Source organism: Leptopilina heterotoma, unplaced genomic scaffold (assembly GCF_015476425.1).
Source record: "Leptopilina heterotoma isolate Lh14 unplaced genomic scaffold, ASM1547642v1 Lhet_81, whole genome shotgun sequence".
Taxonomy (NCBI): Eukaryota; Metazoa; Arthropoda; class Insecta; order Hymenoptera; family Figitidae; genus Leptopilina; species Leptopilina heterotoma.
The window spans coordinates 5,052,012-5,073,586 of record NW_025111185.1 but is presented as its reverse complement, the minus strand read 5'-3'; the positions used below and the strand labels follow the sequence as shown (position 1 = coordinate 5,073,586).

The window sequence follows — 21,575 nt, the reverse complement described above, 5'->3', positions numbered from 1 at the left end:
CTTATTTTAGCATTAAAATTAACATCACATGACCAGAGTACACATTATAAATTGAAAGCACAATTGTCCTGGAATGTAAAAATGCCGATTTCGATAAGAAACAGTGAATATTTGTTAAAAATTGGTAAAAGCAAAGTTTGACAAGCGCGACTGAATTTACCATGTGAATAAATGAATTGGTAAGTTTAAATGGACGAAAAGAAATCTACTGTTACCGACAGAAAGTTCCTAGAGAATTGTTAAACAAGGAAATTTCATTGTTTTGTTGAATTTACCACAATTCTCTAGGAACTTTCTGTCGGTAACAGTAGATTTCTTTCAGTCCATTTCGTCCATTTAAACTTACCACTTCATTTATTCACATGGTAAATTCAGTCGCGCTTATCAAACTTTGCTTTTACCAATTTTTAACAAATATTCACTGCTTCTTATCGAAATCGGCATTTTTACATTCCAAGACAATTGTGCTTTCAATTTATAATGTGTACTCTGGTCTTGTGATTTTAATTTTAATGCTAAAATAAGACCGTATTCGGCGGATGAAAAAAGATTGAGTCAGACGTCCGAATACGGTTTTTACTCGAATCCGTATTGGCTCAGAGCTTTACTCAATTCCTAAACGCTCCTCTCAATACTTCTTTTTTTACTGGGTACTAAAAATTAGTCAAATTTTACTATTTCTTAGTAGAATTCTACTAATTCAGATTTAGAGAGTGCGCTTGAATTTAAGACTGATCTTAAATTAAAATTTTTTTTAGTTATCTCTGATTTAAATATTTGGTACACTAAGAAGACAGTATTTTTGAATCAAACATGTGTAATTGATTCTAGGCAAAATTAGTTTTATTGTTATTATTATTTTTATTATCATAATTTTTTTTTTTTACAAAACAAGTTTAGGAGAGGAAAAAATGCTTTTACGCACTTGTCGTGTGGGACACTCGACCACGTCCTGTGGTAATACCGCACTTAAACAACCTCTCCCAATTATTATTATTTTCATTATCATTATTATTAATATTATTGTTTAATCATAAATTTTATGTTTAATTAAATTATAAAATATCCAGGATCATAGTGATTTTTATTTTTTCCAGCAATATTAGGTTAAAAAATAGTAGTGGGACAGAAATTAAATAATATTAAATTTTAATTATTGAAAAAAGTTGTTTAGCAGAATTTAAATTAAATAGAAATTTAATAGAATATTAATTTATTAGAAAGAAGACTAAAAAGAATTTTAATTTAGTAGAATGGCAATGTTATAGAAATGTTTAACAACTTTTAAAGTTCATTTTCTTTCAAAAACTTCTTATTTAATTTTTTGCAAAAGAATTTTGATACTTTATTCCCCTCTTCTTGTAAACTTTTAACTTTCATGCTACTTTATGTGTATAGTGTACGCCTGGTTACATAATTTCAGGTAGGGGAGGATTTTTAGAAAGCCTGGTTACTTGCAAGTAACCAGGCTATAATTTTTCTATTTAAGAAACATCCCTTACCAATGAAATAAATTAGATCATGCGTGGATTTTACTTTGTAATTAATGTAAGTATGGATGTCAACAATATTCATAATATTGAATTAATAATATTGTCAACTAGTTAAAATTTTATACACTCTAAAAAATTCCGTTGTTAATTTACAACGTCGGACGTTGGAAATAATTTGCTTCACGTCCAACGTAGTAAGTTTACAAGCTGCTAGTATGTATTAAAACATAACTTGAATGCAATTTTACAATCGCAGCGTGTTAAATTGCATTCAGATTATGTTTTAATACGTACTAGCAGCTTGTAAACTTACTACGTTGGACGTGAAGCAAATTATTTCCAACGTCCGACGTTGTAAATTAACAACGAAATTTTTTAGAGTGTACGGTTATTAGAATTTAATAATAAATAAATAAAAAACATTAATTTTTTCCTAACCTTTTTCAAGTTTGACACTCCTCATGGTAAGTTTGATTATTCTTTTTTTTTCATGTACAAAATAGTGAATTGACCTTGAATGAAATGTATAATTAATTATTCTTACAGCAATATTTAATAATTTAATTAACTTAACTGCACTGCATAATAGTTGAGAGTAGTAAGAGTGAGTGGAACGGTAAGATAAGTAAACGACCATTAGTGTGGGACAGAGAGAGAATAACTTGTGGTTTTCGAGTAGGTATCTACTTCATGTGCACGGCGTTCATTCTTCGAAAGAACTGGACTGAGTACTATTTGTTCAATATTCGCTTCTATTATTGACTTGTGTTTTGTACACTGCCGCGTTCTTTTAACAATTACATGAGAAAGTAATTTCTCATTCCAATTTTTTATACTCTTATTCCCTCTTAGACTATATAAACAGTCTTGTTTAAGCTGATGAATGGGATAACTTGTGTTGAGTCCCAAACTGTTCAGCTATGAAACTTCTAATACTATAGTGTGTACCTGTCACATATTATTCTATAAAGGAGTACTACACTGACTGCATAAATCATTTTTCCATTTTTCTCCGTGATTAAAAAATTACTTTTTTTCAGAACGTGTCTGAAAATAACGTAAATTTGTTATTGAAAGGTGCATTTATTTCAATATGTGTTATTCTTTAACTGGGCATTTATTGCGCTTTAGGCGAATATCTGCAATATAAGGTTTGACTAGAATTTTTATCTTGTAAAGTACGAGTTTTCATTTTTTTAAATACTACTTTATTTCTTATTACTAAATATTTTTTATTTTAATTTTTTGTTTTAAAAAAATTCTTATTTTTATTTTCAAATTTTTATAATGAAATTGGAACATTTTAGAGTTTTCTACTTGGTGAATCTGCATATTTTATTCCATGGTATGAATTGAAATTTAGTGAAGTAAAAACTATTAAGATAATAATACAAAGAGCACAAAAACCATTGGCTATTTCTGCCGAAAAATTGTTTACTGTAACACACGTCAGTTTATTAAATGTAGATACTTTTATTTTATATTTATTATGATGATAAAAGGTCCCGGAAGTTGCCATCGATGCTCAGCATCGAACAATATTTTTTACCGAAACAGAAAAAAATTACGTGATTTTTCCCACGGTTTAAAGTTTAAAAAAATACTCTATTTTTTTTATTTTCTAGGTGAATGAAAGAAGTGAAATTAGTTAAAATTTTATCACTAAAAATAAGAAAAAATGTATTTCGATGCTAAGCATCGATGCCTACTTCAGGAACCTATGATAGAATATTCTTTAAAAACGTTTGTTTTTTAAAATGTGGTTTTTAATTTCTTGCAGATTATTAAAACATCGGCGTCCTATATATCAGTTCTTAGAGCTGCAAAAGTCTAATATATGACGATACATGGCCAATAAAAAGAAATTCTTAAATTAAGATAGAAAGGAAGTCTTAAATTAAGATTACCTACCCAGTAAAAAAAAACTAATTCAAATGAATTGAAACGAATTAACATTTTTGGTAGGCTCCAATTCGTATTTGTCACAAAGCGGGATTCACTCAAGCTCTTTGTATATTCAATTGAATTTAATTCAATATGTACCAATTTGTCCAAACGAATTCGCATTCGAAAGAAATGGCCAAGGAATGCATTGAATTCGTGCTAACGAATTGAAAAAAATTAAAGGCTCAAAACTTGTCCAGTGAATTGGTACGGATAGAAGGTTCGGAAGTTCAATACAGTTTCACGAATTCAGGAAAATTGCATCATGGCTCCAATTCGTATTTGTCACAAAGCGGGATTCACGAAAGCTCTTTGTGAATTCTTTTTAATTCATTTCAATTAGTTTTCGTTTACTGGGTATCTATATATATTTCAATATGAAGGAGTTTACACTGTAAGCCTTAAATATAAGCCTTCGCGCGCATAAACGGATATACCTCCAGGAGCATATATTTGCGCCTGCGCGAACACGTGGTCAAGGCAAACTCTTTCACAACACAGCTGCAGGCTAACACTTTGCGCAGACGCAAGTATATCCTCATGGAGGCATGTCCGTTTATGCTCGCGGAGGCTTATATTTAAGGCTTACGGTGTAAACTCCTTCTATATATACTTACTTACAAAATATACTAGACAGGAAACATGTTGTTTCACTCACCTGAAACAAAAAAAAAGAAAATACATTAGAATTATTATCAAAAAAGTTGAAAATGAAAACAAATAATAATTTCTCTATTAAGTAATTCTATAATTTATATTATATAAAAGTTTTTATTTATAATAGTTAAAAATTTTCATATATAGAATATGTATGATTTCTAGTATTTTTACGAAATTCTATTAATTTATGTGGATAAAAAAGGGGACTAATTATTGTGATCACTGAAATATTCCTAAAAACAAAACATATTTTTTGTTTGATAATTATTGTTTGGATTAAAGAATCTCTTTTTCCAGTCAAACTACTCTCTTAATTTGAATCAGTTAAAAATCGTGTTTTTAACTGACAATCAGTGACTAACATTTTGCTTCTGAATCAATTAAAAATATCTAATCTTTAGTAAAAACTAACTGAAAAATTAGTTAAACTTAACTAATTGAATCAGTAAAAAAATATTTACTGAAACATCAGTTATTTTTAACTAATTGTCAGTAGAAATATTACTAATTGAATAAGTGACTGACTTTTTCTTTTAAATCAGTTATTTTCAACTGATTCAAATTTAGAGAGTATATTATCCAGAGCTAAATTGCATAAATTATAACTTGTCTCTAAAGAGTATTAGAGAAAAAATATTTCATTGACTGCAAATTATATTTTTTTACATAAATAAGATAGACTTTTATGAAAAAGAAGTACTTTAAATATTCCTTTTAGTAATAATAATGAGCTCCCGCGTCCAATAACTCGATCTGCGCTTCAACTGAAAAATTCAAGCCAGTCAAGCCGTCAGAAAATGGAAAAAAATAAAAGTCGGAATTTTCAATTTTAAAACATACTACCGTATAGAGAATAAAAATGCCCAATTTTTTTGTCTTTGAAATTTTTTTGTAGGACTTTTATTTTTAATAATAATGGACAAAACCTGAATTTTTTTTATTCATCAATTTTTTTGAATTTCAAAACATAAATCGACTTTTCTCAAACAAATCTTAATGAAATTAATTAAAAATTGATATACTTACTTATCAGGGTCTACCGAAAACAATGAAATGATTGAAATTAAAAAATGTTTATTGCAAAATTATTTGTTAATATAAATACAGACCTGTCGGTAAATACGTTTTCTCAACTTTGACGAGAAAAAGTGTGCGGTGAACTTTCGAGTTGACACAACTTCCAGTGAGACATTTGTTTATTAACATGTGAAGAAGTTTTTTGGGAATTTTTATTTAAATCGGATGAAAAATAAAGAAGATACATAATGTTTAAAAAAATATGCGTCGTGCGGCGTTTTGACATTTTGACGCAAGAGGAGAAAACTATTGGAAACTATTGCTATTTTCTGTTGATTTATTTAAAAATAAGTTTATTCATGTATTATATTTAAAATAAAAACAATTCTATACATTTATAATATGATAGGCAGTAAAAGATTTATTTAGATTTACAACGACAGGAAGAAAAATAGGAAAAAGTTAAACAAATGCGCGATACATAAAATTACCACCAGAGGGCAGCACCTAATGGGCACATCTAATTTTCTCATTTTACTTCCTGACGTCGTGTATTATATTGGATTTTCAATTCCTTGTGCATAAATGAAAGAACAAAATTTCAGTATAACTAGTATTTTTCCCTATTTTGCAATAATTGTCCAAATTGGGAGAAAAATCCTTTTGAAATTTCGTTTACGTTCAAGCAGCCATTTTTAAAAGGCGACCACTGTTTGAAATTGCGCAACACCGTTAATGTAAACAAAGCAGGTCCTTGTATTTTTTTTTGAAGAAAATACATACCCTCTAGACCCTCTAGACTGTCAGGTAAACGTAAATCTAAGCCCTTGTGGTGGGACAGGGAATGTGAAGAAGCTATCGATAGAAGGAGGGTAGCTCGTAAGACATTTTTGCTAACACAATCCCAAGAAAATAGACAGGAGTTCAGTATTATAGATAACTAAGTCAAACATTTCCTTAGAGATAAGAAAAAAGAATCCTATGTCAAATTTTGCAATTCTCTTAACCCTTCCATGCAATCAAAAGAAATTTGGTCAAAAATTAGGGCATTTTCCTCGTCAACACAGCCACTTCGCACTGACTTATGTAATGACCCGAACTCCAATGTCTTTGCCAATTTGCAAAGTGAACTGTTTCAGGAAGGAATTCCCCCATCAAATATGCCAATGGTAAGTGGAATAAATGAAGATGCAAACTATAACGGTCCCTTCTCACTCACTGAATTTAATACTGCTCTTGAATCTACCAAAAAAGACACAGCACCGGGCCTTGATTCTGTCTCTAGTACGATTTTAAAACATATTCCCCCAAAATCACGTAATTATCTGTTGTCAATTTTTAATAAATTATTTGAGTCTTCTTCATTTCGCAAGTCGTGGAGAGATACAAAAGTAATTTTTTTACCGAAGCCTAATGGTAAGGGTTATAGACCGATTTCTCTCACTTCAGCAATATGTAAGTTATTCGAGAGGTTAATATACAGGCGACTAGAGCACTATATAGAGACAAAAAATGGCATTCCTGTACAGCAATTTGGTTTTCGAAAGGGCAGATCGACAATTGATTGTGTATCGACTCTTGTAACTGATATTCATCAAGGATATATAAGAGGCAAACACACAATTGTCTTAGCAATAGACCCAAAAGGTGCTTTCAGCAATATACTACCGTCTTCTATATATGAAAGATTAATTGAATTGAGTACCCCCGACAAATTAATCAATTTCGTTTCATTTTTAGTGCATTCTAAAAACTTGTATTTTGCTACTGATCTAGAAAACTCTAGAACATCTCATATTGGAGTTCCCCAGGGAGGTGTTCTGTCACCACTATTATTTAACATCGCTATTAGTAAAATACTACAGATTATTCCTCACAGGGTTAAGTGTTTGATGTTTGCTGACGACTTGCTGCTCTATATTAGAACAGATAACACTACTGAAGCTATTAATGAATTAAAGGGCGCATTAGCAAAGCTTAAACCATGGTTAGGGGATGTAGGCCTATCAATATCACCGGGTAAATCCCAATTAGCCGTTTTCTCGCGAAGTAAATCAAAATTCAAGATGCAAATATCTTGAACATGATGAAACAAGAATTCCTATGCAGGAAGAACTACTGTATTTGGGAATCTTATTGGATAGAAGGCTCATATGGGCCAAACATATAAATAAGATGGCTCGTAGAGCCTCTCTCGCTATCAACATAATGAAAGCGATCTCTAAATCTACCTGGGGGGCTAACCCTGTCACAATGATAACAATATACAGAGGCCTCGTGAGAGCTCATTTGGAGTGGGGCTCTTTTCAGCAGCTAGCAATACTCAGCTTAAGAAACTTAATAAAGTATGAGAGTTATATTGGGCAGTATGCGTTCCACTCCAATTAGCATTATGCTTTCCGAAATAGATGAACCACCTCTTGCCCTACGTAGACAATCTCAAAATCGTAAACATATGCTTAAAAATTTCTCATGGTCACTTAACCCTTTAATTCCAAAACTTCAATTATTATCCGAAACAAATACTGCCCAAAAACGAAAACGAAAAAATACATACTACACAAAACTTTCACTTCTGAACTCTTATAATGACACTTCACAACTTACAGACAACAAATTACGCACCAAAAAGCTACAATACTTTGACCTATCCTGGGATGACCTAAACATTCCCTTCAAAACTATAATAGACACTGATTCGGGATCTGAAATTAAAGATAGTCAACAGCCATCTCATGCACTTAATAATCTATTACAAACTCGTTTCCCGGATAGTTTACAGATCTTCACTGACGGATCTAAAGACCCTGTGAAATATGTGTCATGTGCAAGCTTTGTTGTACCTGCCACTAATGTCAATTTTGGTGTTAGTTTGAGTCGAATTACAACAATAGAAACATGTGAGCTCTATGCAATTAATTCCGCTTTGAAGTACGCTTCTGATATGGATTTAGACAACATCTTAATTTTGTCAGATTCCAGATCCTCCTTAATGAATCTTAGGAATCTTTTCTGCATGAAGAACCTGCATCCCATCTCAATTAAAATAATTAAACAGTTATCAACCCTTATATCTAGAAATTTTACAATTAATTTCTTATGGATTCCATCACAATGTGGGATCCTGGGTAATGAAATGGCCGACAATTGGGCAAAAAAATCTGCTGAGCTCCCATTCGGCAGATCCTTGGCCTACCCTATTGCAGATTTAATCCCTTTAATGAATCACGACTTTCAAAATTGGAAAAGGGTTCTCTGGCCCTTTTATGGAGAACAACCCTCTCGGAATAGATATTTTTCAAACATTAACATTAAAACAAAGAAACCTTGGTTTCAGGGCCTGGAAGTGCCTAGAAGGTACATAGTGACATTAAATAGATTGAGATCCAATCACCTGCGAATTGGTTCTCACTTTGAGAGAATGGGCTAGAACCTCCCCTACGGGTGCGAATGCGGCGCGGAAATGCAAAATATCAATCACTTACTCAGTTTCTGCCCAAGACTATCACCGGGCAGACTTCACTTTTTCTCATTTCCTTCAACTAAAATACCGAGATTCGACCCTGATAGCTTTGTTTTGGACACATTAATTTTCAACCCTGATAGGGAAATAGTTATTGAGATCGGAAAGTTTTTCGAAGAGGGAAATATTCAGATCTAAAAACATGATTCTTATTGAGAAAAAAGTTAATCCAAGAATGAATAAATGAGGGAAGGGTCGAAGAGATTAAGGGATAAAAAATGAGGGAAGAATGAATAAATGAGGCAATGATAGACAATGGCAAAAGAAACACTACTTAGAGAGTTACATTTTTACGCAATATACCTTCAAACACTCACATAGCATTTAAATTTCCCGCCTCACACCTTCCTAACCAATACCACACATATGAGATTCTAAGCTGCTCAAATAGTTCATGGACAGCAAGAAACTGGATTCGACTGTCAGGATGGAATTATTTTTATTCTTTTTACACTCATCCGACAAGTAAAATAACTACCAATACTAAATCTGATAGGAAATATTCAATACCAACAAGGGAACTAATATTGTTGTGTTTTCACAGTCATTTTTTATAAATTATTTGCTTTTCCTGCAATCAACAATACCACACCAGGATAATGCAGTGTATCACTACTGACTACAGCTGATAAACACTGAACCATTAGAAGCTACTGTGGCAAATCCACATACCGGAATAACCAATCTACAACTACTATACATTTCACCCTACCATATAACATTATTTGTACTGGCTATTTGTTAAACAAGAGGCCATTAAAACAAGAAGAAGAAGAAGAAGAAGAAGACGTCGTGTATTATATTGGATTTTCAATTCCTTGTGCACAAATGAAAGAACAAAATTTCAGTATAACTAGTATTTTTCCCTATTTTGCAATAATTGTCCAAATTGGGAGAAAAATCCTTTTGAAATTTCGTTTATGTTCAAGCAGCCATTTTGAAAAGGCGACCACTGTTTGAAATTGCGCAACACCGTTAATGTAAACAAAGCAGGTCCTTGTATTTTTTTGAAGAAAATACAGTTTACTTTATTACTGCTGTTAAATTTTTCAATAAACCACGTGGTTTAAAATTAAAAATTAATAGTAAAGTAATAATAAAAAATTTAATAATATTAAAATATAAAGTATAGGAATTGTACAATTGTATAGTATAGTTAGTTATAGTATAAATTAATATCAATTCTAAAGTATAGAATTGTTTTGTTTTTAAATATAATACATGAATAAACTTATTTTAAAATAAATCAACAGAAAATAGCAATAGTTTCCAATAGTTTTCTCCTCTTGCGTCAAAATGTCAAAACGCCGCACGACGCATATTTTTTTAAACATTATGTATCTTCTTTATTTTTCATCCGATTTAAATAAAAATTCCCAAAAAACTTCTTCACATGTTAATAAACAAATGTCTCACTGGAAGTTGTCTCAACTCGAAAGTTTACCGCACACTTTTTCTCGTCAAAGTTGAGAAAATGTATTTACCGACAGGTCTGTATTTATATTAACAAATAATTTTGCAATAAACATTTTTTAATGTTTCAATCATTTCATCGTCTTCGGTAGACCCTGATAAGTAAGTATATCAATTTTTAATTAATTTCATTAAGATTTGTTTGAGAAAAGTCGATTTATGTTTTGAAATTCAATGAAATTGAAGAATAAAAAAAATTCAGTTTTTGTTTATTATTATTAAAAATAAAAGTCCTACAAAAAAATTTCAAAGACAAAAAGTTTGGGCATTTTTATGCTCTATACGGTAGTATGTTTTAAAATTAAAAATTCCGTCTTTTATTTTTTTTCATTTTCTGACGGCTTGACTGGCTTGAATTTTTCAGTTCAAGCGCAGATCGAGTTATTGGACGCGGGAGCTCTTATGTGTAAAATTCAAATTGAACCTAAAGACTTATTCAAAAGTTTGATTTTCGAATTGACGAAGTAAGCAAATGAAGTAAAGATTTCAAGATTCGAAATAGGACCATTCGGGTAAAATTTTCTTTCATTTTTTTCAGATTGAAATTTGAATTTAACAATTACACATAGTTTTACTTTCAACTAGTCCTGTTACTACTGAATTGAATGTAAAAAATAAAATAATTTGTATATTTAGTCTGCAATAAATGAACGAAATATATTTAACAGAATTTAAAACGACGACTTTTAATTTCACAATATATGGAATCGTAGATATTAATTTTTTATTTTTTCAAAGAAAGCAACTTTTATTCTTTCAATAGTTAATGCAACATAAAAACATGTAGTCTAAAAAAAAGACGTTGAAACTTTATTCTCTAGAAACAATGTGAAAAACTTGATAATCTATAAGATTAATATTGAAGAAAAAAGACTTTCACTTCTTCATTTATATTTTATAGCAGAATTTGTACTTCGTAATTATGTTTCTCTTTGAATAACTCACAACATGAAGGTATCAACTTTTAAACTTTTATTTTCTCTCACAGTGTAATTTAATTTTTATAAATGGAATTCAAACATTTTATATGCTTTCTCTATACTCCAACAACTTTGATCACAAACTTTTAATTCTGATAAAAATAAGAATAAAATGCTTCCTCTTCCAATGAGATATTCCTTGCGATTATTTGGACTATGGCCCGGCTATAACAATAATCTTTTTTTCTATTCTTTTTTCTTATTCAGCATTACAACTCTAACTTCCCAATTTTGGAATATCGCCACTGTTTACAACGAATTGGAATTATTTATAGTAAATATAAGTAATATTATTTTAGTCACGTTAGTATTTTCAAAAATCACAATTCTATGGAAAAAGAGAAGGTAAAACACTATCATAATAAATATAATTTTTGTAATCAAATTTAATGAAAAAAATAATTAAACAATTCTAAATAAATTACGAAATTATATGTTTGTTTATATAGATATGTGAAGGATGTTTTAATGGAAATGAAAAATGATTGGTCAAAAATAAAAAATCCTGACAAATTGATAGTTATGAAAAATCATGTGAAATTTTGTCACAACTTTTTTGTGTGTACATTTTTTATGTATAATTTTACCATTCTTATATTTCCTTTTGTTGCTCTTCAAACATACTTCACCGATTCTGTCGAAAATAGATATTTACCATTATTAGTAAAATATCCTTTTTCAACAATAAATTCTCCAAATTTCGAAATTATTTACATCAATCAGACTATTTTTCTCGCTTGGATGGCTAATATATATTGTGTCTCAGATTCATCTTATGTTGCTATGGTGATCATTTTTAATAATAAATAGCTAAAAAGTTAATTAATTTAACTATGTGACTATGACTTTTAATTAACATTCATGAAATAAACAAGTGTCTATTTTTTGAATTGTTACCATTGTTTCTACTATTATAAATAAACAAATTTGTATTAAATATTTTCTCAAGACAACGTAGGCTTTATGTTATTTTTTATGCTTTGATGTTATTGTCGTTATCAAAAATTCAAGTATTTTATCACAATTGAGGCCTTGGATCCAATAACTCGCCCGACGCTCGGAGGTACGCGCTAATACCAGTCGGGTAGCAGTGAGTGGCCCAGAGGCGCTCACTGCTCACTGACTGGCAGTTGCGCGTTCCTCCGAGCGTCGGGCGAGTTATTGGATCCAAGGCCTCAATTGTTGAATTCTACTAAATATTTACTTGAATTTATCTAGAAATCCTACAGAATTATTTTAGAGTAATTCTACAAAATGTTCACTAGAATTTTTGTATAGAATTATTCCACAGAATCATTCTAGTATAATTATATCTTATAAATTTGTTATAAATTTGATTAATATTTAGGTTTTGCATATTGCTACTAAACTGGAGTTCATACGTTTTGAATTGGACAATTTTGTAAATAAGGTTTTTAAATTAAAAAAAAAATTGGCTATTAATTTTTTATGTGAAAAACATCAAGAAGTGATACAATTTGCGAATAGAGTTAATGAAATTTTTTCTCTTCAGTTATTTATTTACTTTGTACTAGCAACCCTGCAACTTTGTTTTAATGCGTACATTTATCTAATGGTAATTCAGTTTTTATAATAAGTTTAACATTTATTATTGTTCAGTTCTAAACATTATTAAACAATATTAAAATATTAGATAAATTATTAATATAATTTAATGAAATTTAGTATTATAAATTAAAAAAATAACTTTCTCTTCAGAACATGTCTGAAAATAATATCAATATGCTAATGAAGGGAACATTCATATCAATATGCGTGCTAATTGAACTCAGCATTTATTGCGCTTTGGGAGAATACCTGCAATCTAAGGTTTGATTCAAGTTTTAAAAGTTTTAAAGTTTTAAAGTAAGAATATTTTCTTCTAACATTATTATTAAGTGGCGTATAGTAATAGCCTAAAAACTAAAACGAGTTCAGTAAATTACTAGACTCGTTTAGTTTTATTAAGAGAACAATAAGAAAAAATTATTTGTTTTAAAAGTTTCATTATTGTAGAGCTTTTTAATTGCTGAAGCTGCATATTTCATCCCCTGGTATGAATTACAATGCAGTGAAGCAAAAATTATTATGTTAATAATACAAAGATCTCAAAAACCAATGACTATTACGGCTGGAAAAATATTTAGTGCCTCGCATTCCACTTTACTAAACGTACATAAAACTTTCTTTATTTTTTATATTTTAATAAAATATCTATAGTAATAATTTTAAATATTTCAATTTTCAATTTCTTACAGATTATTAAAACATCATTAACATATCTATCAGTTCTTCGAGCTTCAAGACTCTAAGTGAAGATACAAAATTTAAAAAAAATTGGTAAATTATAAATTATCTTTAAGTTTTCTATTTGCAAAAATTTTGCAAAATTGTCTCGATATTCTAATATTTTCAATATATTGCACTCTAAGTCAGAATCAATGAAATTTTCACTCAGATTTAGAACTAGAATATACATAAAAAATTTTCTAAACATATTTTTGAAATTTTGAACTAATTTTTGAGAAATTATTATTTTTACCAACAAAACGTTTTTTTTTGTAATAAAACAAGAACAAAATATTCAGTTTTTATATGATTAAATTATTAACTAGAAATTTACTTCAGATTTTAGTAATATTTTTACCCAAATGGTCAGTATTAACAATCTACAAATTTTACTAAAGTAACGAATAAATTAATACTTCAAAAATAAAACATTATCTATACATAACAAAATATATTTAACTGAATTTAATATGACAACTTACAGTTCCACATGGAATCGACTCTATTAAGTTATTGAAAGATAAAAACTTTCCCCTCTTCGAATATTTAAAAAAACCTCATGCAAATGTTTCTAAATATTAAAAAAAAACGTTGAAACTTTATTCTCTACATAGAATGTAGAAAACCTATAATTTGATATTCTATAAGATTAATTGTCAAATAGAAAAAAGACTTTCACATCTTCATTTAATTTTTATAACAAAATTCTATAACTTTGTAATTATCTTTCCCTTATGTATACAGCTTCAATAATTTTTTACATAAAGGTATCAACTTTTAAACTTTATTTTCTCTCACAGTGTAATTTAATTTTTATAAAGAAATTCAAACATTTTATACATGTTTCTCTCATCTCACAACTTTTGAACAAAAGCTTTTAATATGTTTCCCCTTCCAATGCAATATATTTTACGATTATTCGGAATATGGCCCGGGTATAATAATAATGTATTTTTTTATATTTTTGTATTAACATGCACCATAAATCTCGTCTCACAACTTTGGAATGCTACTACTGTGCATAATAATTTGGAATTACTTTCAATAAACATAAGTAACATTATTATGGTTTTAACAGTTTTTACAAGAATCGTAATTTTTTGGATGAAACGAAGGTAAAAATAATATTCATATATGTTTTATAATAATTCAACAGCTTTCAATTTGACGAGAACTAAAAATTACATTTGAAGAAGTTCACAACTTTTATATGATCAATGAATTAGGAGAAAAAATATTATTTTCATTTCTAAAATCATATAATTTTTCTCGCATTTTACTATAAAGTTTTGATGAGTCCGCAAAGTTTCTAAAAACCAAAACGTAAACATAATACAACAATTTATTTTATTTTAGCTTAAAATTATGAGGCTGAAGTCCACAATGGTTTTGAAAATGAAAACGCAAAAATAATGCTATGATTAATTTTTTTTAGCTTTAGATTCATGTTATTTTTTTTGCAATTGTCTTTTCATTTTTTAAATATACAAAATAATTTTTTTAATGAAATACAAATTAAAAAGAAGTACTTAATAAAAAAATTGCCACATCCATTTTTCTCATCAAATTTAAATTTATTTCATTACGAACATAAATAAATCTACAAATGGCTTCCAAAATTGTTATTATAGTTTTTATAAATAATTAAATTCTTTTTCCTAGTTTCTTTAAATTTGTTGAAAATAATATTTTTAAAGTAATTTTAATTAAAAATTTAGAAAATAATTGAATTAAACAAAGAATTTTTTCAATTTTTAAAAATAATCTTGTCTATTTATAATTACAATTGAAAATTTGATTAATTCAATTTTATTAAAATGTATTGATACTAATTGAATTTTTGCAAAGAATTTTACTATTTATAAAAGTAATTGAATCCTTCCAAAAAATGTTATTATTTATGAAAATTGTTGAGCTTTATAAGCGAAACGATCGGCAGAATAAATAAAGACACGTTTACGTTCGAAATAACTAAATTTATATTGAAAGGGTTTAATCGTGATACATGCCGAGAAGGCTTTTTACAACGAAGTGAAGTCAGTTCCGTGTTACCGGTGGGAACAGTATTAAAGATGGCGTTAGCGTACAATGATAATAAAGCCCACGAATAACCGTTTGAATTGAATAATTGGAAGAACTAAACATGCCCCCTCAAGACAACGGCTATGACTCTAGAACACAATGAATATAAATCAGTTCACAAAAGATTTAGTCCTTTTTGTTAACTCCCAAAAGACTCGTGCATTTTCAGTGTTTTGGTTTTGGTAGGAATTTTGTCAGGATGTCCGCCGGCATTTTCTCCGTCAAAATGTGCTGAATTTCGATTTTTCCAGCCTTCAGTAGATCTCGTACAAAGTGATAGCGGATATGTATATGCTTCGTGCGAGCATGGAAGATAGGGTTTTCAGCCAGTCTTTGAGCACCGATGTTGTCGTTGATGATTCTCGTTGGACGTGGGACGTCGGCACCGAGTTCTGACAGAAAACGTCGGAGATAGACGGTTTCTTTTGCGGCTTCAGTCAGAGCCATATATTCTGACTCGGTCGAGGATAACGCGACCGTACTCTGCTTCTTCGACTCCCATGAGATGATTCCGCCGAGCCAGGTAAATGCGAAGCCGGTGTATGATCGGCCATCATCCACGCTTCCTCCCCAGTCAGCGTCTACAAATCCAGTCAGTTGGTTGTTTGACGACCCCAGGACGATTCCTAATTCTGAGCTTCCCTTCAAATATCTCAGTATCCGCTTTGCGGCGGACCAGTGAGTCGTTCCAAAATTGTTGTTGAATTGACTCAGGACGCTTGTGGAGTGAGCTAAGTCCGGACGTGTCGTAATGGACAGATACATAAGCGCTCCTATAAGTTCGCGATAGGGTGGCTTCTTTCCGTCGCTGTTGTTCCATGGTTCGATGTTTGTGAGTTTCGTTCCGGCTTCTAAGGGTGTTGATACAGGATTACATTCTGACATTCCAAACTTATCAAGAATCTCATTGATGTAATTAGTTTGTGTTAATCGAATGCAGTTTTTGTCGAAAGTGAAGTCCATCCCTAGGCAGTGCTTCGGCTGTCCAAGATCCCTAACCGTGAACTCCTTCTGCAAATGATTTTTGAAGCTGTCAGCGTCTGATAAATTGTTTGCTATGACTAGGAAGTCATCGACGTAGGTGACAATGATGATCGTGTTGTCTCCTTTACCTTTCGTATAAACACATGGGTCGGAGTTTGTTGGAGTTGCCACAAATTTTCGAATTACATTATCGAGTCTTTTGTGCCACACTCGGCCCGCCTGACGAAGTCCGTATAGAGCCTTTTTCATCAAGCAAACTTTGTCACCGCTAGAGATTTCCTCGAGCATTTTTCTTGCCTTTCTTGTGATTTCAGGGTCTCGATTTTCACTTCCGATGATTTTGAGTGTCTCTTCCAAGTACTCCGGTATCTCCATTAATACTTCTTCATCCAGTGTTCCATTCAAGTATGCTGTAGTCACGTCTAGTTGACGGATGATCATCTTTTTGTTTGCTGCGAAGGATAGTGTTACGCGAATTGATTTGAGACGAGCGACCGGCGCGAATGTTTCATGAAAGTCGGTACCTGGACGTTGCGAGAAACCGCGCGCGACTATTCGAGCTTTTCGTTTTTCAACTTGTCCATCACTTCCGATTTTATTTCGAAGAATCATTCTGCTGTCGATTATGTGCCGATCTTCGGGACAATCTGTTATTTCCCAGGTGTTTTGACTCAGGATCGATTGTACCTCGTCTGCCATTGCCCTTCTCCACTCTTGAGCATCGGAACTTTTCATGGCTTCTCGAACTGGGACTTCGGTTAAGTAAGCGAAATCGGCGATTTCCTCGGGTTCTTCTGGAATTGTATGGTATTCTAATCTTGGTCTTCCCCGGTTCCCGGTGAAGATCTTCCTTGGTCGACCACGACCGCGTCGTACACCTTCATGTCGAGGGATTTGCCGAATGTCTTCGTCCGATTCGATATCTTCTTTTTCGTTTGCTGTGAGTTCTATGTCGAGTGTGTTGCTCTTCTCGATTTCTGTCGATGTCTCTGAGTATTCTTCAGGAAAAATGTCTGGTTGTGTGTTGTCTATCTTGTGTTGTTTTTCCGGTGATGTTTCCAAAAATTTGACTTCTCGAGTGATTTCGATTTTCCTTTCCTTGTGCAACCAGATTCTATAGGCCTTGGACGTGTCGGAGTATCCGAGGAATGTGCCTTTACGCGATCGAGGTTCAAATTTTCCTTTACTCTAATTTCTGTCGAGGCAAAATACTTCTTGTCCGAATGTTTTGAAGTCGCTTACATCGGGAGCTACTCCGTGCCAAACTTCGTGCGGGGTTTTTCCGTTGAGGCTACTTGTGGGAGATCGATTCCGAATATAGTTAGCCGTGTTTACGGCTTCCGCCCAAAAGTAAGGGGGCAATCCGGACTGAACGAGGAGGCACCTTGCTGTTTCCACCAGAGAGCGGTTCTTCCGCTCCGAAATTCCGTTTTGTTCCGGGTTCTGAGGTGCTGTAAGTCGTCTTTGCATCCCATAATCCGTTAGAAAGTTGTCGAAGTTTTTGTTAACGTATTCCTTCCTGTTGTCGCTCTGTATAAATTTCGTCTTCTTTCCGTGTTGTGTTTCCATGAGGGCTTTGAATGATTCGAATTCCTTTTGAACGTCACTTTTCTGGTGCAAAAATCTAACCTCACACCATCGCGATGCGTCATCAATGAACGTTACGAAATAACGAGCTTTTCCGTTTGACATCACCCTCATCGGCCCGCACACATCGGAGTGTGTGATGTCTCCAATTTCTGACTTTCTCGTTGACTTTTTCGGAAATGGAAGGCGTGTCATTTTTCCTAATAAGCACGTTTCACATTGAAAATCCTCATTTATATCGTCGGTTACTAGTCCCTTTATTGACCCATTCTTTGCGGCTTCACGTAGATCTTTTAGGTTCAGGTGTCCAAGAGCATCGTGCCATTCTTTCAGGCTGCGTTTCGTCGTGTCTTTGTCGCTGACAGTAGTTTTTCTGCAATTTTCCGTCTCTTCTTGTCTAATGTAATAGAGGCCATCCAGACGATCAGCTGTTAAAATTGTATTACCACTTTTACCAATCACTTCGGCTTTTTGATTGTTAAACGTCACTTTAAATCCTTTATCCGTTATTTTTCCGACGGAGACTAAGTTTGTTCTCAGATCTGGGACATGAAGCGCGTTGTCAAGTTTCACATTTTTACACTTTCCGTTTGTAAGGGTCGACAGGCTTGCGATGCCTTTACCTTTAATTTCCGTACTTGTGTTACTCGCGAGATTAACGGTTCCGTTATTTTCAGTATCGATGTTAACAAAATCACTTAAATCTCGACACATATGCGCGGAACAACCAGTGTCGATGCACCATTTCTTTCGATTTTCGTCATTTTTCACAGAGTCGACACTGAATACACTGGCTTCGAGGGACGCGAACAAACAAACGTTTTCTGCTTGATTTGCAGTCGGTTTCTTATTTCTGCAATCTCTCACCACTATATTTCTTGGGATGATATTTGTCTTTCGACAATTTCGCGGCGGCCAGAGCGTGTTGTGCTTTCGTTTGAACTTCCACGCTTTTTCTTGCGTCGTTTTCCTCGACGATCTTTATTCGCAGTGTCTCCGGGCGTGGAAGTTCGTCGCGGGATTCGATGGCTACACGAAAGTTGTCGAAGCTGCTCGGCAAGCTATACAACAACATGATGGACAAAAGGTCCTCATTGATTTCGATGTCCATGTCATGTAGTTTGTCTACGGCATCGAAAAATGATGTAATGTGTTCACGAACATTTTCTCCTTCCTGCATCTTCTGCAGTGTGAGTTGCTTGAGCAGATTCGCCTTCCTGGCGGGCCCTTTCGACTGGTAAATGCCCTCCAGTTTTAACCATACCTCGTTTGAGGTGATGCAGCCCTTTATCTGCTTCAGCTCTGAAGGGCTGATGGAGAGAATTAAATCTGACTTCGCTTTGCTATCGGCATCGTTCCACGCTTTCACTGCTGCTTCCGACGCGGCGTCACCGTTTACGAGTATTTTGTTCGTACCGTTCACGTAATTCCACGCGTCGTTTTTGATCAACAGAGCTTCGATCTGCATCTTCCACGTGTCGTAATTTTCCCTGTTAAGGGTTTCGAGTCTAACCGTACCGCCCGTATTCATTTTTTTGTTTACTTTCAAAACGCGCTTCGCGACCGACGCTAACCTCAAAAACAAGCCGAGCGAGTTTTTCCTTTTTCACAACTTTGAAACACCTTCACTCGCGTTTACTGGGCCCATAACCTGTTGAGCTTTATAAGCGAAACGATCGGCAGAATAAATAAAGACACGTTTACGTTCGAAATAACTAAATTTATATTGAAAGGGTTTAATCGTGATACATGCCGAGAAGGCTTTTTACAACGAAGTGAAGTCAGTTCCGTGTTACCGGTGGGAACAGTATTAAAGATGGCGTTAAGGCGCTCTCACAGCTAGTAGGCAGCATACAAATTTGAATTTACTGTCTCTTTCACTCTAATTGATTTTCTCTCTTACTCCAATTACTGCCTGCGCAGGCAGGCAGAGCTGTGAGAGCTCCATTAGCGTACAATGATAATAAAGCCCGCGAATAACCGTTTGAATTGAATAATTGGAAGAACTTAACAAAAATAATTAAATGTTTGCGCAGAATTTTATTAAAATTTCTGAAAATAATTGAATTGTGGAGAAAAATAAAAAATAAAAAAAAAAAAATAATAATAATAATAATAATAATAATAATTGAAATTTTGAGAATTTAAAAAAATTTTAAACATAATTGAATCTATACGAAAAATTTGATTACTTTTGAAAATAATTGAATTGTTTTTTAGAATTTTATGGAAATTGATGAAAAAAAAGGAATTCTTGTAAAGAATTTTTTTTAAAAATAATATTCAGAAGAATTTAGTAAATCTGAAGAATTTGGCTATTTATGGAAATTATGGAATTCTTGAGAAGAATTTTTTTACAATTTTTAGAAATAATTGAATTCTTTCGAAGAATTTTAATTGAATTTTTAAGAATAATTTCATTTTTCGACGAATTTAACTAAAATGGTATTAAAAAGAATTGAATACATTGCGAAGAAATTTTTAATAATAAAATTATAATTACGCTGACAAACTTCCCTCCATTATTTTCGAAAATTTTAAATAAAATTCTTTAAAAGAATTTAAGGTCATGTTATTCAGTAGTCACGTGTTCCCATAGTAAAGTATATGGAGCACGTGACCACTAAATAACATGACCTTAATTATTTTTAATAAAATGTAAAGAAATTTCAATTATTTCAAAAAATTTTAATTATTTTTTTATAAAAATTCAATTATCTTGAAACAATCGAATTGAAAAATTTCAAAAATCTTATTTTTTTTAAATTAACAAATAAAAATTTTAATTATTAATCTTCGCACTAAGAAACATGAATACATTAAAATGTGACTCTTTATAAAATTCAATTATTTATCAATTATTAAATTAAAATACTTTGAAAATTCGATATGTTAAAAAGTTTTTAATGAAATTGTTCAACAAATTTAATTATTTTCAGTTGAATTTTACAAAATTTCTATTAATTCAATAATTTTTTTTAAATTTATTTACATACTATATTTAAATCAGTGACTTATTTTTTACTATCAAATTAATTATTTTTAACTAATTCAAATTTAGAGAACAGTATAAATATCTATAAAAAAATTTAAATAAAAAGCGATTTTTTAAAAACAAATTAAAATAATAAAACTTTTTTTAATTTAGTGAAAAAATTCCCGGAATGGCATGAAAACTTTGGAAACATTTTTTCGCTTGGAAAATATTTTTCCATTAAGGATGAAATAGAATGTTTATTATAAACGTTGTGAACTTCACTGACGTGAAAAATTTTTAATCTGAACCAATTAAAATTTTCACAGGTTTATCAGGGTGTCTACTATTTTTCAGTTTTTGAATTCCCGGTTTTTCCCCGATTTTTCCCGGTTTAAGATATTAACGTTTTTTCACTACAAGTATATGATGAAGCATATAACACCTTAAATAGAGGTGTGCAAAATTCGAATCGAGAGAAAATTCGACTCGAATTGCTCAACTCGACTCGGTTAACTTTCGATTCGAATCGGCCAATTTGAAATTCGAAGGTTCGAATTAGCAGTTCG

The 21,575-nt window shown here is 31.7% G+C and overlaps 1 protein-coding gene across 1 annotated transcript; it reads left to right on the top strand.

Moving 5' to 3' along the window:
* The first annotated feature begins 7,461 nt into the window (after window positions 1–7,461).
* LOC122511327 lies at window positions 7,462–13,402 on the top strand. The gene is made up of 5 exons (XM_043626486.1): window positions 7,462–7,561; window positions 7,724–7,980; window positions 12,810–12,920; window positions 13,107–13,262; window positions 13,349–13,402. Exons 1-5 carry the CDS (start codon window positions 7,462–7,464, stop codon window positions 13,400–13,402), a joined length of 678 nt encoding a protein of 225 aa, XP_043482421.1.
* The last annotated feature ends 8,173 nt before the right edge of the window (window positions 13,403–21,575 follow it).